At 39.0% G+C, this 14,351-nt stretch overlaps 1 protein-coding gene across 1 annotated transcript in view; it reads left to right on the top strand.

The window, feature by feature from the left end:
* Positions 1 to 14,116, top strand: part of wdr27 (WD repeat domain 27) — a 31,597-nt gene extending 17,481 nt beyond the window's left edge. Inside the window, exons 21-24 of the mRNA XM_044046548.1 lie at positions 1,598 to 1,695; positions 5,434 to 5,536; positions 7,511 to 7,609; positions 13,374 to 14,116. Coding sequence (XP_043902483.1) covers positions 1,598 to 1,695; positions 5,434 to 5,536; positions 7,511 to 7,609; positions 13,374 to 13,427 — 354 coding nt within the window. The 3' untranslated portion in view covers positions 13,428 to 14,116. The remainder of the gene's footprint in view (positions 1 to 1,597; positions 1,696 to 5,433; positions 5,537 to 7,510; positions 7,610 to 13,373) is intronic.
* The last annotated feature ends 235 nt before the right edge of the window (positions 14,117 to 14,351 follow it).

The raw sequence follows: 14,351 nt of genomic DNA, 5'->3' as shown, positions 1-14,351 counted from the left end.
TTAAATAACATGTTTCCTGACTGTTTTCCCAATTTGATATTCCAAAAACCTTCTGACATCAGCGAGTGTTTGCAGCAGAGACGTCACACCACAGACATGCAGTCATTGACCCACATGGTAAAGAATTTGCTTGACTCTGCATCGGTTCCATCTTACTCTTAAAATGCCTCTTAAAAATGTTACACGAGTGCTGTGTCAGTTACACAATATAAGTGTTAGTTTGCGGCGTGAACGAGGAGGTCATGGTTAAAATTAATGTCATGGTTGCTCAGATGTTTCCATGACCCGCGGGACGTGCCATCATCACTATCATTCATCTTACTGAGTGTTAAAATGTAAATCTTTGATACCTCAGGATTAAGACTAAGATAGTCTTAGCAGAGGGAGATTCCATGCCAGATGATGGCCTTGGAGTATTTGTTCCATGATGCAGTTTGGGTTTATATGGTCTTGACTCACATGTCACTGTCTTGGCCCAACGTGGGCCCAATATGCTGGTGCTCTACAAGCTGACAGCTCGGGCCTGTATCCATAACCATTATAGTGCTATAAAAATGTAATACTGCTTCACTCAAAATTCAATTACAAGTAAAAGATTAATGTTTTCACATCTGCAGCTTTGCATGTCCTGGTTTCTCTCTATCTAGCTATACAAATTCTTGCCATCTTTGTAATTAGTAAAAGTGTGAATATGTGTGTGAAACAGAGGCTTGTGCCCAGTGGTGTTTTGACTTAAATCACTTCTGTTTTGACCTGCGCATACTTAAGGTCAACATGCTGCTAATCCACTACCTGGATTAGCTGAACAAACTGCAGCTAGTGGTGTGGATTAAATGCATTAACTCATTCTCCTATGAGGCACAGCAGACCGTACTCCTACTCAAAAGGTGCCTGATCTTTGTCACGCCAGCTATTGTGTTTCATACATAGTGGAAAGTTTGCGGTGTGTTGTTTCAGCTTGGCTGTTGCGTCAGTGTGGGTTCCTCTGGCTGTGTGCCTGAGGGCCTTTCTTTGGGTGCTGTAGGGTTAATACCAGCAGATCAGAGGGATTGCCCCTGCCTGGAGACTGCACTCATAACATCAGTCTTCTCTCCACTCCTGGTTTCTTGTCCTGAGATGGACCAAATATGAGGAACTGCAGCATGTGAAGCAGCTTTTCCCACTTGAAATTTCCATAGCTTCTGCAAACTTCACCTGGAACTCATCAGAGCAGAGAGGTTCTCGGAAAATGGAACTGGAAATGCCCTCTCAGACTCCCTTTCTCACACTCTTAATGGAAATCCAAACAAAAGTCACCTCAACCTCAATGCCCCCCACGTGGTCTCTCTCAGACACACTCACACAAACCTGGTGTAGAAGGTATTGTAGAATGAATGTATAGATGAATATGTTTACACCTGATACCGCTCTCAGTGTGGCAGCTTCCACTGACTTCTCCTGTCAGCCTCTGCTATTTTTCTCTTTAAATAATAAAGTATTTGCCAAATCAATCAGAATATTCCACAACTGGACAATAAAATATTGAATTACAACTGACTTCCATAAAGTATGTGCTGACGAGGCTGTTTGTTTTTATATATATATATACATTTCACAGGGCTCAATGTTCAGCACACAAGCACCGGATTCATACAACCTCTTTCTCACGAGTGCAGTCACAGATGGTGTGAAGATTTGGGACCTTCGCACACTTAGGTATGTATTGATTCTGATGTACTGATTCACTGAGTCACCAGTATACCTTTTAATGTCAAAAGCACGCAAGAAAAGTGTGATGGATGTTTGGTAAAATACCTCATGTAGGTGTTTTTTCTTCAGATTCAGGCATTTGTAACACCAGAATGGAACCTTCTTAAAATATATATATGTGTATATATATATATTCAGGCATTCTTCTCATTCTTCTCATCATCAAGGGAGAAACATTTTAGTTTTTTATTATTCTGGAGTATAAGATGACCTCATATTTAAATCACAACAATTACTTTTTTCCTTAGACAAACATTCCTTAGTTCTTGAGTAAGTCTGCAATTGTTCAATTTCAGTTTTTGTTTTGGCCTTTAGTAGATGATATCCTTATAAGGCAGATAATTCAAGTAGACTCTCTTGGATGTTCTTTTTGGCCTAGTACAAGACATTATTGAATATTTTAACCTTGCGATTGCTTCCATGCTTCTCCATGCTTCTCTGTGTCCCAGATCACTGACCTTATTGCTATTTGATGAATGTTTGTGCCTGGTTTTTCAAGTTAAACTTCTGGTTCTTAGAATTGACATCAGCAGTTTTTCTGGGGGTGAAATATTCATTTTGTCAAGCCTGTTAATTTTTATTTCCCTCTTTGATAAACCTTATGTGGAAGCAAGTACCAAACACAAAACGAGTTACAGCTCCCCAAAGTGTGTATATTTCTTGTAAGAGGTGAAGCTAGTTCTCTTGGTTTTATGATCATCAGAATCCTCTCATGATATATTAAGGCCATATAAAAAAAAAAATCTTGGAACAATGCGTAGCATGAGTAAAGTTTACGTATGTTGCTCACGTGAGTGCCCTCTTAGCTTTTATATAGTTTTCGTTGAGGACTTGAGAGAAAGATCGTGAAAAACTAATCAAAATGAAAACAAATCAAAGAGACAGATACTATCAAGTAGTTACAGCACAATCTCAGGGGTCAGTGGAGCAAGTTCTGGGAAAACCAGGTTTCTGCTTTCTCGAATATAATTTTTCAGTGTATTAGATTTAAATGTCCTTCGTGTGTTGACCTGGCGGCACAATCTTAGAAAAAAATGGGACATTTTAAAGAAAAAAGTGCTGCCATGTCATTAGACAAAAGCTGACTTTGTCTAAAATGGGCATACATAGGCGGTTTTGTTAGTAATACAAGTAAGTTCATTTCCATTTTGTAATCAAACAGACTAAGCATTACATTGTTATTGATGCGGAAGCTTACTTGCAAATAGCCATAAATTATAAACAGTGCTCATCATGTATTTGTACTCTTAAGTCACACACACTGACAGAAGGTCCAAGTTCACAACAATTATTTACTGCACTCTGGTAATATTGTACCTAAATTTGTCAGAACTAAATAACTTCCTGAAAACTCCTAGTATACATTACGCTGAGTGGAAATTTGCAACTCAATCTTAATTTTGCCCTTGCTTCTTCACCAGAAAACCCCTTAGCACCTTCCTGTTCAGACAGAAGAACAAACATACATGTTACCCATGTGTATCCATCAAAAATTGAATGAGGCTAATGGATTTTGAAAGCACACTTTAAGAGTTTTATTGACTGTGTAAACCATGGGATTGGTTACACTCTTATTTTTTAAACCCCTCATCCATTAAAATTCCAAATGATATGTTGAAGTGCGCACGGGTCCAGCTTAAGTGTCTACACACCAGCATTTAGCACATAAAACAAATGCAGTTTCAGTCTGATGCAGACTCTTAAACCACAGTGAGCAGATGGTGATCTGTTTCTCTTTATTTGGGCTTTACTGCATTCAAATCTCCTGGAATTCCCATCAGCTGATACGTTTATGCTGAGCAATACATTCCTTCACCAGATAGATTATTACCACATTCATATCAAATCCTACAGTAAAAGCAAGCTTTCACCTGATTTGCACCGACACAGTTACGTTGGGTGAAAAAGTGAAAAAAAGTTGTTGGCAGCGAATACTCAGCTGTGATTAACATGACGACGGACACAGAATACCCAGGTGGATTTATGAACCGTGTAGGCTCCCACTCAGGACGATCAGACCCTCCAGTGGAGGCTGTGTTAGTCATTAGGCAAATGCCATATAGTCATCACTTTCACAACATGAAGAATCTCTCTCTTTCCCTCTTTCTGTGTGTGTGTGTGTGTGTGTGTGTGTGTGTGTGTGTGTGTGTGTATGACCCAGCCTGGCATCTCCTCTCCTTCAGTCAAACTTTAGACCCACAGTCTGGCCTAGAAAACCACAAGACTGTTTACTCTATAACATTTTTAAACTCCTTATCAGCGTGATAGTGATAGGTTGTGTCAGGGATGCTGTAGAAAGCTGTATCTAGGCTTTATTTAGGGGATTTAGATACAGATAAATCTCACTTGTCTTAATTTGCACTGAATGCTTAGAGGTCAGATAAGTATGTTTGAAGTGGGGTTGACATCAGAGCACACAGGAGTTGTTGAGTCAGTGTTTGAAATACTTTGTTTGGATTTACCTTAAGGAAACAAACTCAAAATGTGGCTCTTGTGGACTTCTCTATGATTAAAAAAAAAAGAAAGAAAAAAGTGAGATAAATTGGCTAATACATTCTTAAGACTTGACAAATTTTGGCTCATGCAACTCAGTCTAATTAGGTGTTCACCAGCAGCCAGAAAAAACATGAAGAACACTTTGGAATAACGTGACTCCATTCAATACAACGCCAACTAAAAAATCCCACTGACATAAAATGTGTGCACAACAAGAACTGGTGAACACCAGTGAATATGACCTACTTTTAGCCCAGTTTAATGACATTAGCATGACATGTTCTCAAATCCTTACCCAGCCAATATGACAACCCCATGTAGAAATCTGAGCTCAGCTAGCTGTTAGTGGCACTGTAAAGACATTACATGCTGTTGCAAACCAAATGAAACAACGCAGAAGCTGCACAAGGGGGCCATCTGTCATCTAAAACCCTTTCCTTTGCTTTGCTTGAGTGAGGCTCACGCTCAAGTCTGCAGGGTGGCATTTTGCTCCTTGGTTGTTCCTACAGTGTTCAGTTGCCTCTTTAATGATTGGTCCTCAAAAAAAAGGTGTGTAGGTTGTTGCATGTCCCATGCATATCGGTGTTAGTGATCACATTAATGACGGCATTGTTCAGTTCAGCTCAAGACTCTGACTCTAAAGACTTGGAGTTCACACTAACTTTTTTTATGACGACAGAAAGACTGGGGATCACGCATTTAACGACTGCGCCTGATGAGGGATCACAGACCACATGATTTGTCAAACCTACTGAAGCCAAATGAACGCTTCAAATTGGCGGCAAGGCGACTGTTTAAAGGGTAGACAAACAATTGTTGTTTTGATGTTCCCATTACTTCTTCTGGTGCTATTTCCTGTGTTCCATCTTGGCTGTTGGCAGCATATATTTGCAGTCTGATTAGTAAATCAGTACACACTACCAGATTGTGTCCAAGGGTTAGAGTCGTCTCAAAAAATTCAAACATGTTTGACTGCACGACTAAGGTAAAATTTGGCAAAAGATCTTGTAGTGTGTTCCCAGCTTTAGTCAGGTACAGTGAACCAGCATGTACCCTGAAACTGCTGAAGATAAATGGAACTCAACCATCATCCATTTTTATTATAAACAATGTGATTCTCTTACTGTGACCTGTCACAGTTATATTAACCTCAGTGAATTCTCACCACCGTGTGCATCACCTCCTCAGATGTGTCAGACGTTACGAGAACCACCTCAACCGCTGCCATCCATGCTCCTCAGCCATCTCGCCATGTGGCCGGTACATTGCGTCAGGCTCCGAGGACAACTGTGTAAGTTGTGGTACTCTGGGTTTTTACATGTGATGTGGTGGTTATCTCAGCCAATAAGAGGCTGTGTGCCATCACCATTAACAAACTGAACGATGTTTCCTTTTAAAATTGTATTAATATTCACAGTTGTTAAAGTGATGGATAGTGCATGTTGCGTTTTTAAAGGTCTTAAAAACTGAATATGTGCATGGCCGTATGTCAGTGTATCAGTATTTTGCCAGTTTATGTCTCCGATAAGAAAGCAACAACACAGATATCAAGCAAAGGATCATGGGTACACATGGGGCAATGGTCTCTGTAGCTCTCACTTGTTTTTATTTGCTCCACTGCGGTTAAAACGAAACTACAGTTTTTGCCTGGAATACCTATCATTTCAAACATCACACAGGACAGATTTATCAAATAATTAAATATTATCTTTCCTGTATCTGCTGCTGTGTTTTAAGTATTGTTCTTGCATTTCTCCAGAGGCATAACCAGCGCAAATGATTTCATCTACATGATTCATACATTCCTAATAATGTTTATATCTTATTTCAATTTGTACATGGGAAATACATGAGGCATCACCAGTATCTTTAACAGTTTTACCTCTATTTAAGGTGAGGACTGTGTGTGGTTGACGCAGAGATTTTTTTTAACTTGGATTCAAGCCTTTTTCCATGAAAGTCAAACTCAACATTGATGTTGAAGCAGAACTGTTTAATTTATTTTCCAGACTGCTTTATACTTGCGTTTGAGATGTTTTCAGAAGACGACCTCCCTTTTCCTAATCCTTCTCTCATTTCTTCTGGTGTGTGTGTGTGCTTGTTGAAAGTAGTGGAATAATACATGCATGCCACTGGTTGTTATTAATTACGGGGACTCAGCGCAGCATCGACATTTGAGAACATCTCTGATGAGATCCGACATTTCCAACTTTTTGTGGAAATAGGGAGAGCATTCTCTGTAGTGAGCTACACCGTATTTATCTGTTACTGCCATGAGACTTCGATAAGCCAGATACATTCATACTTGTCTTAATATATCAAAAAACTTCAAACAGTCTTGGAAAAAACATTCCCTACATCTTATTACACATTTTCCAAAAGGCATAAGGCCCAAACCACTGGTAGGAGAACATCATTTTTATGTGGAGTTTAACCTGTTTGCTTTAACTTCCTCTCTTTTTAGCTGATATAAAATCAATTACAGTAACGATCAATAACAGGAGTCTATTTAAAAAAGGTTCATATAGTTAATCAGCCTCAATTGCTAATTGATTTTAAAATACTTATTGTGTTTTATGTTTAAATGGGTTTGCAATAAGATTTTAAATCATTGTAATCTTTTTTTTCGGTAAATAAGAGTAAAGAGTTAATTTTTATTTGGTACAAGCCTCTGATAAGACAGATATATAACACAATTTCACACAAATAAATGCACACAACTGACCTCTAGTCATTTGGCATGGGTTCTTTTTTCTGTCTGATTACTGATATCAACACAAGCCAAGTCTCACTGTCTCGCCAATTTCTGAACATAACAGTCTGGTGATGATCAAGAAGTCATCAGTATTATTCATAGTATTAAAAATACTCATAGTAAACTGCCGATTACTGAGTCCAGTCAAAAGATGACTTCATTCACCCCCAATCAACCAATGACAGTATGGACATGAGCTACACACACCATGACTTTGTTGGAGCTCCAAGTCATATCAATTGTAAAACTGCAGCAAGATGTGCACAAGGTCTCTCTTGAATCTTTTCCCATTCCTACATCTGATTGTATTGTTTTTCCACTGTATGCAGTTATACGATCTCTACATTAATAAGTGTCTCTTATTCAGTCCAACAAGTGCAGTGGAAATCGCGAGATTGTTTAATTTAACTAATAACATATGGGGTTACTGTGTCCTATACCAGCATGTCGCTGCATAGTTCAGTTCAGCCCTCCTGCTGTTGTTCATGCGGTCAATCTCCTTCATTTCAGGCCTATGTGTATGACGTCCGTAGCAGCAGCTACCTCCACAAACTTCAAAAACACTCAGATACGGTTCTCAGTGTGACGTTTAACCCTGCCACACCACAGGTAAGAACATTATTTTACCTTTTGTTTTTGTGGTTGTGTTATTTTCCTTTTCAGTAAATTAACAATCATTCATAATTCTCAACAAGGCGCTGTTAGTAAGTGTGTTTACGCTCTGCTTTATCACCGATTATGGATACACATCAATACTGAAGACTGCAGTCAGTCAAGGTTTATGTCATGGAGCATAGTGTCCTTGAACATATATGGATCATTTTCTCTGCATCGTCAATGCACAATAGAGTCAGCAACAATCAGTGGATTTGGGTCAAATGCCGAACCCTGTGTTTTAGCTCAAGCATCTCAAACAGGTATGAAGGAGGAGCTGTTGCAAAGAGGTCACAGTGAAAAGCAGTGTCAGTCAGAGGTCAACGTCATCCTCAGTCTATTGTTTCATTATTTTAAGACTTTTTTGGACTTTTAAATGACTTGAATTTTATTTCATATTCATAATGAATAATAAATTAGTTGCTTATAAAATGTTAATCTATATTTACCAAACCTGGAAATAATGATTTACATAAATGCATTGTCTCCATTATCCAAAAATGATTCAGTTTTAATGATTTCTTTGTTCTCGAGCAGGAGGCTCAAACTCAAATGAACTGAGGGCCACTCAGTTTCTTGTCTGGAAATAATGGTTTTCATTACAATATTTCATAAAATTTCAAAATAAAAGTGCCTGTTTTATTTTGAAACAGGCACTTTTGAAATATAGGGTTAAATATTTTTAAAATTTGTTAAACGCTCCTTTAACACGAAGCGTATCGCAGACGACACGTTTGCACAAGTGCACTTTGCATCACCGTAATTATACGACTATAGTTCCCTATAGTTTGTGCTATAGGAAAAATTCCATTTTCTGAAAGCTGAGAAGTTGCACGTCATAGCCAACATGTGGTTATTACGGTAAATTCACTCACGCTGTTTCAGGAAGCCGGCGAATCAGAGTCTTAGTCACCAGAGAGGAGAGAGTTGGAAAAACGCCTGTACATAGTTTCCAGTTTTTGACCTGTTTTTGGACATTGAGACAAAGAAAGACAAATGTTCTTTTAAATGTTTTATACTGTTCAAATTTAACATGCAAAAGCTGGTGTTCATGTATTACTGCAGTGTTTTGTTTTTGTGACATTTTGAGGCTCAGATGTTAAAGGTACACAACAAAATCAAAGGGAGCCGTGACAAAAAGTACAGGTGATCCTGGGAAAAAATGAAAAGCAAAAGCATAAGTTACCGTGGTTGAGAGGGCAAGCATGAAGGATGAATATTTCTGGTAGGAAGACAAAATAGTCTGGCAAATACTGGTGAGCTGGTCCAGACTTTCAAACAGGAGTGAGTGAGTGGTGGCAATCAGAGTAATCTGCAGCAGGTGAGTTGGAGGGAAACCAGGTAAAGGGGTTTCTCTGGCCAGCCTGCAGGGGAAAAGACAAGCAGACACACCCACAAACACACCCACTCATGCAGAAAACAGACAGACATATAACAGGAGGGGAAAGGGAAACAGGAGACCCTAATAGTATGTAAAGAAAAAAAAACAGAAATAAGTCATACTTTGATATTAAGTGGAGGGCCGCATGAAATTGATTGAGTTTGAGACCTCTGTTCTAGAGTTTGTTTTAGTTATTTAAAAAACACTGAAACGGATTATTTGATGATCAAAATAGTTGATGATTAATTTAATAATGGATTAATAATTGAGTAATCAATTAATGGTTAGCGCCCTACTATGCTATCATGTCAATTTCACAAAAATTGCAGTCAAGCGGTAAAACTGGTCTCTACTTGCTCTTTGCAAAGGCAAAACACAAAGACATGTCCAACTGACCTCAGAGGTTGCTTTCTACATTTTCCACAACCTCCCTCTAATGTTACACACCTGTAGAACTTTGTTGTGTTACAGACACCATCATATTTTGTTGTGCAATGTGATTGTTAGTCACCATCTCCATGCACATGACCAAAACATATTTGTTTCACACACACCACATGATCACCTCCTTTTCTTGTGCTACTGTTGTCGTCTCAGTAAAAATGAATTCAGAATCTCTTCTATCTCTGTTGTGTCAACACCTCCCTTAAATGGATCCATAATCAAAAGGAAGATAAGTAGCACAAATATGGATGTATCTGCAAATCCAAATAAACAAGCTGACAGTACCGTGGCTGAAAGAAAGCGTGCGGTTACACAAAGATGACTGGAAACTTTTGCCGGAGCATAAATTCAAAATGTCAGAGCAACGGAGTATAAATCAGGCTTAAGATATCCATAGAATTTCACCGTAGGCTGTAGGTCATCTCCCCAGACAAAACGTAATAATTCTTTGAACAGGATTTTTTGTATTGTTGTCACAGGAAATTAAACTTTTCACTGCTACTTCATTCAAGGGCATTTCAGTTCAACAATTCCCTTGGAGGTGTTGACTTTTCCAGTTCTTGCTTCTTCTTTTTTTTTAAGGAAAGAAAATATTATATCACAACCTCATGTCATGAGACTTCTTGTTTTGATTTGAGGAACATATTTGAATACACTCTGAATGTCCATCAACCATGACCCATTTACAAAGATCTGCAGAGTTTTAAGACACACTTCATCAGTGAGAGTACGCTCACATCCCAGCCGTAGCCCTGGACATTCTGCTTTGTTTGATAGGACACCTGGCTGTAGCACAAACCCCAACAAAATCAAGAAATCTTGGCACTTGTAGACTTAAACGCAATTTGATTTTTATAACCATCTGTGTCATCCATTGCCATGGGAGCACCTTGAAATGTTAGCGCCACAAAGAAAATGTGGTCACAAATTTCATCACAAAATGTTCAAACGTGCCTTTCCTCAGACGTGTGTCATTTTTCATGAGGTCGCCTTTTATTGATTTGCGCCCTCAGATTTCTGTCAGTGGCAAATCTCATGCTACAGATACCTGCTAAGAGTGAAGTCATAAAATTCACAAAGGTGTGAAAGAAACAGAAAGGCTCCAATGGGTCTGCAGCTAAATAAAGAGCCACGACGAATCTTCCCACATTGGAAAATTGCAATGTCCTTTTAGTTCCCCTGTGTCCTGTGTTAGTACTCTTAGTATAAGTTTTAATGTTTACTGTGGCGGTTATTTGTCGCATTCATGTGTTCATGAGAGCACAGGGATTGGTGTTCATGAAAAGCATACCTTTTTGTTTGCTTAAACAGAAGATTTTCACTATTTAGTGTTTCTCCAGACCGTGTTTAAGAGAGGAAAACATCTGCAGTTCTTATCAAACTGAGGTAACATTCACTTGAACTGATTCACAATGTTACGTGCCCATTAGTTTCCCCAAATTAATTTCAGAGTGGTCTAACCAGCTTTCAGCCATATCGTTTGGAGGGGCAGATTGGTAGAAAGAGAGCGTTCGCTCAGTTGTCAGGAAGTCAAACCTCTTGAGATGTGAGCTCAGTCAATGTGTTTCCATTCATATCACTTTTGACGCCAAATTTACGTTATAAGTTAACCCTTTCCTCATCAATTCATTCCTCTTCTTTGTGAAAAGTAGAAACTACACTCTCAACTTGAGTTCCTCTTACTTTGCATTGTCCCCAATGTATTCACATCCTACTCACCAACAGAGGCAGTCAGATTGGTTTAATATATAATTGTGAAGAACTACAGTCAAATGTTGCTGATATCCGTATATAAAATCAACTAGACATGTCAGGTCCTGACACATGTGTCAGATGTAAAACATTGATGCTTCTAGAGCTCCTAACCTTTTTTTAATGCAGCACTGCAGCCTGGTTAAGTGGTTGGACATGGGACACAACAGTTCAGTCTGTGTCTATGAAAGAAGAAAAAAAAAATCTTTGTTCAGTATGTGGGAAAATGTGAGGTTTAATAATTTTTTCCAGATGTTGAGGATTTTAGCTATGGAGAATCCAGAAAGTTACACCTTTATATTAGCAATGTCCTCGTCATTTATGAGAGCAGTCTCCCTTAATATTATGCAGAATGTACAATTTTTAGATAGAGACACATATATAAAGAGTTACGTCAAGCACTCCTCCAGTGTTTCTTTTCATGTCTGTAGACAGTTGATCTTCTGCTGATATACTGAGGGCCTGGTTCTGCTTTGTGAGAATGTTTCTAGTTAATCTTGATTTGGCTGATCTTATGTCTGACTGGAATGGATGCAATCATATTTATCTCTATTTTTCTTTTGTTTGTGGCCAAGGGAGAGATGTGAAAATAAAAAATGAGCAGAACTTCAAGGAACCCTAGGAAATGGCCCTTTGGTCTTGCAGTTAAGTCCAAGGCTCTGTGACATCAGTAATGGTAACATTGCTGTATTTCCTGAGCCTGTGCTCTCTTCTTACCAAGACATGAAAACGATTTTAAAAAAGTGTCCCCAACCTGTGCTCACCTTGCTTTTTTAGCCAGATTTGAAGGCCAGATGTTCTCCATATTTACTGCTGTGAGAATCCTCTGATGCGAGGCACAGACAGATAATGCTCTGCATATTTTCCACTCATTTTTCTCTCATGTTTTCCACCCTTATTCTTAAAAGGCCATCACACAGGCATCTCGGGTTCTGGGGGTCCATTCCCTCACAAGTTTCATTCCTGTACTTGATTCTATAATGAAAGAAAATCTAGGAAATGGCTCTTTGGTCTTACAGTGAACTAAGGCCAAGGTACATTTCAAGACATGAAAACGGTTTTAAAAGGTGTCCGCACCCTGTGCTCACCTTGTTAATTTAGCCAGATGTTCCCCATATTTACTGCTGTGAGAATCTTCCCCCTGATGCGAGGCACAGACAGATAATGCTCAGCATATTTTCCACTCGTTTTTCTCTCATGTTTTCCACCCTCATTCGACCATCAAGTAGGCATCTCAAGGTTCCGGGGTCCATTCCCTCAGGGTTATTATTGCACAGTCGGTTCATTTTTTGTTGTGTAATTTAAATGAACTGTGTGCTGGTTAAAATTACAATGCCTTAATAATAATAAAGAAAGCTCTGTCCTTAGGCAAGAACCTGAACCCCCTGATGCACTCTGATAGCTGGTCAAATTTGAAGTGCATGTGTGTGTTTGCTGGAAAAAAGAAATGAAATCAATCACGCTGTTTCCTCTTTGCTTGTCCACAGAGAGCAAAAACGCTCTCTTCTTAGTGGCCAGACAGCAAATACAGAGGTGGACTCTGCCGTCTGGTCCAGAATGTCACATTAGAGTGAGACACAGACTGAACTGAGACAGCCTGAAACGTTGATAGATGGTTAGATACCGGCCTTGATCTTACACATTAAGTCTGCTGAAACATAATGTGAAGACAGAGTCGTTTGTGCACAACTGCCTTAAATTATAATTCCTCCATCATATTATATATTCCACTGGAGCAACTGTTTATCGTATGTGTCATTCAGAAACCCCACATTTAGGGTTTCCTTCTGCTGTTGCCGCTGATTGATTGTTTAGTTAATGCTGGTCCGCTTTCATCTGCTCTACTTCCTCACTGCTTTAACGTGAGTATAGTGAGGAGGTGGTTTGTTAGAGAGTCCTTTCTGTGCACACAAACAGTATACTTTAATTTTTATTGATTTTTTAGCCTTATTAATCACCATGACTAGAATGGACATGAACCTGGAGCGTCACGATCGATTTAGCAGCAGATGTGCTCTTGCTTGGTCCCCCCTGAACAGAAAAAAGCCTTGAAAAAGAGAGTTGTGTGTGTGTGTGACACTGTTGTCTTATCAAGAGTTATACTTGAATGTGATGCCATGTTTGTGTCACTGTCTTTCCCAGCTGCTGACTGGGACCCTGGATGGGAAACTGAGACTGTTTGAGTCCACTCTCTGAGATCAACTGGCCTGCCTTCAGCACAGCTGGAACTGCAATGAGCAGGAAGTGAGGAACTAAAAAGTGCGTGCAACTGCAAAATGACAGGAAGCATTTTAAGTATCACAGTTTTTTTGTTGTTTTTTTCTTACATGTAGTAGACAGTATTTTCTCTGGTGACCATGGTGTCATTGTCCCATTTCTTTGCCAGAGCAATGGAGGACAATGTTGAAAGTAGGTTGACACGCAGCCGAAATGCACTAAGGATGTTCAGATATTCACATTTACATTTGGAATGAAGGCAAAATTATTAAACGTCTCAAGTCTTGTGCACTTTTTTTAACAGATTCAACATATATTGATTCCCACAAAAATCTGTGTAACACAGCAAAAAGAGAAAAAAACATTCTGCAATTGTCTAAAAGCCTTTGAACGGTTTCATGTTGTATGAGCTAAGATAAACCACCTGATTCCTTGGGTTATGTAGCATGCACACATAAGAGATCTTGCCATTCAATTCTTGGCAACAAAGTACAAGTGTACAAAACAAAATGTCAAATGTTGTCATTAATTCATTCTGTTCTGTTGTAAAAGCGCTGAACATTGTATTTAAAGCTGCAGTACGCAACCTTTTTGTTGATGCTGTTGCCTCTATTTAGTCTTCATGAACAGAAATTATGTAACATTATTTGTTTGTTGCTCTGTCAAGCAAAACTATTAGACCTGACTAAGGGTGTGTTTGTGTGAATACAGCAGCAGCACAGAGGCGGAGATAAGATGCGTTTATCCCCTGAAACTGTTTTTTTTTTGTTTTTTCTTTTCCAGCAGCAGAATTCACTTCTGAAACATTTCATTGGCACTTCTTTGTGTTATCGGTCGTACTCCAACATGTTTGTGGCTGTCACACTGTTGCTTTTGCCTCCATTTGTCTTGACATAACAAATC

The sequence above is a fragment of the Solea senegalensis genome, linkage group LG15, assembly GCF_019176455.1.
Source record: "Solea senegalensis isolate Sse05_10M linkage group LG15, IFAPA_SoseM_1, whole genome shotgun sequence".
NCBI classification, from domain to species: domain Eukaryota; kingdom Metazoa; phylum Chordata; class Actinopteri; order Pleuronectiformes; family Soleidae; genus Solea; species Solea senegalensis.
The sequence above is the reverse complement of the archived record's forward strand: the minus strand, read 5'-3'. Positions and strand labels throughout refer to the sequence as shown.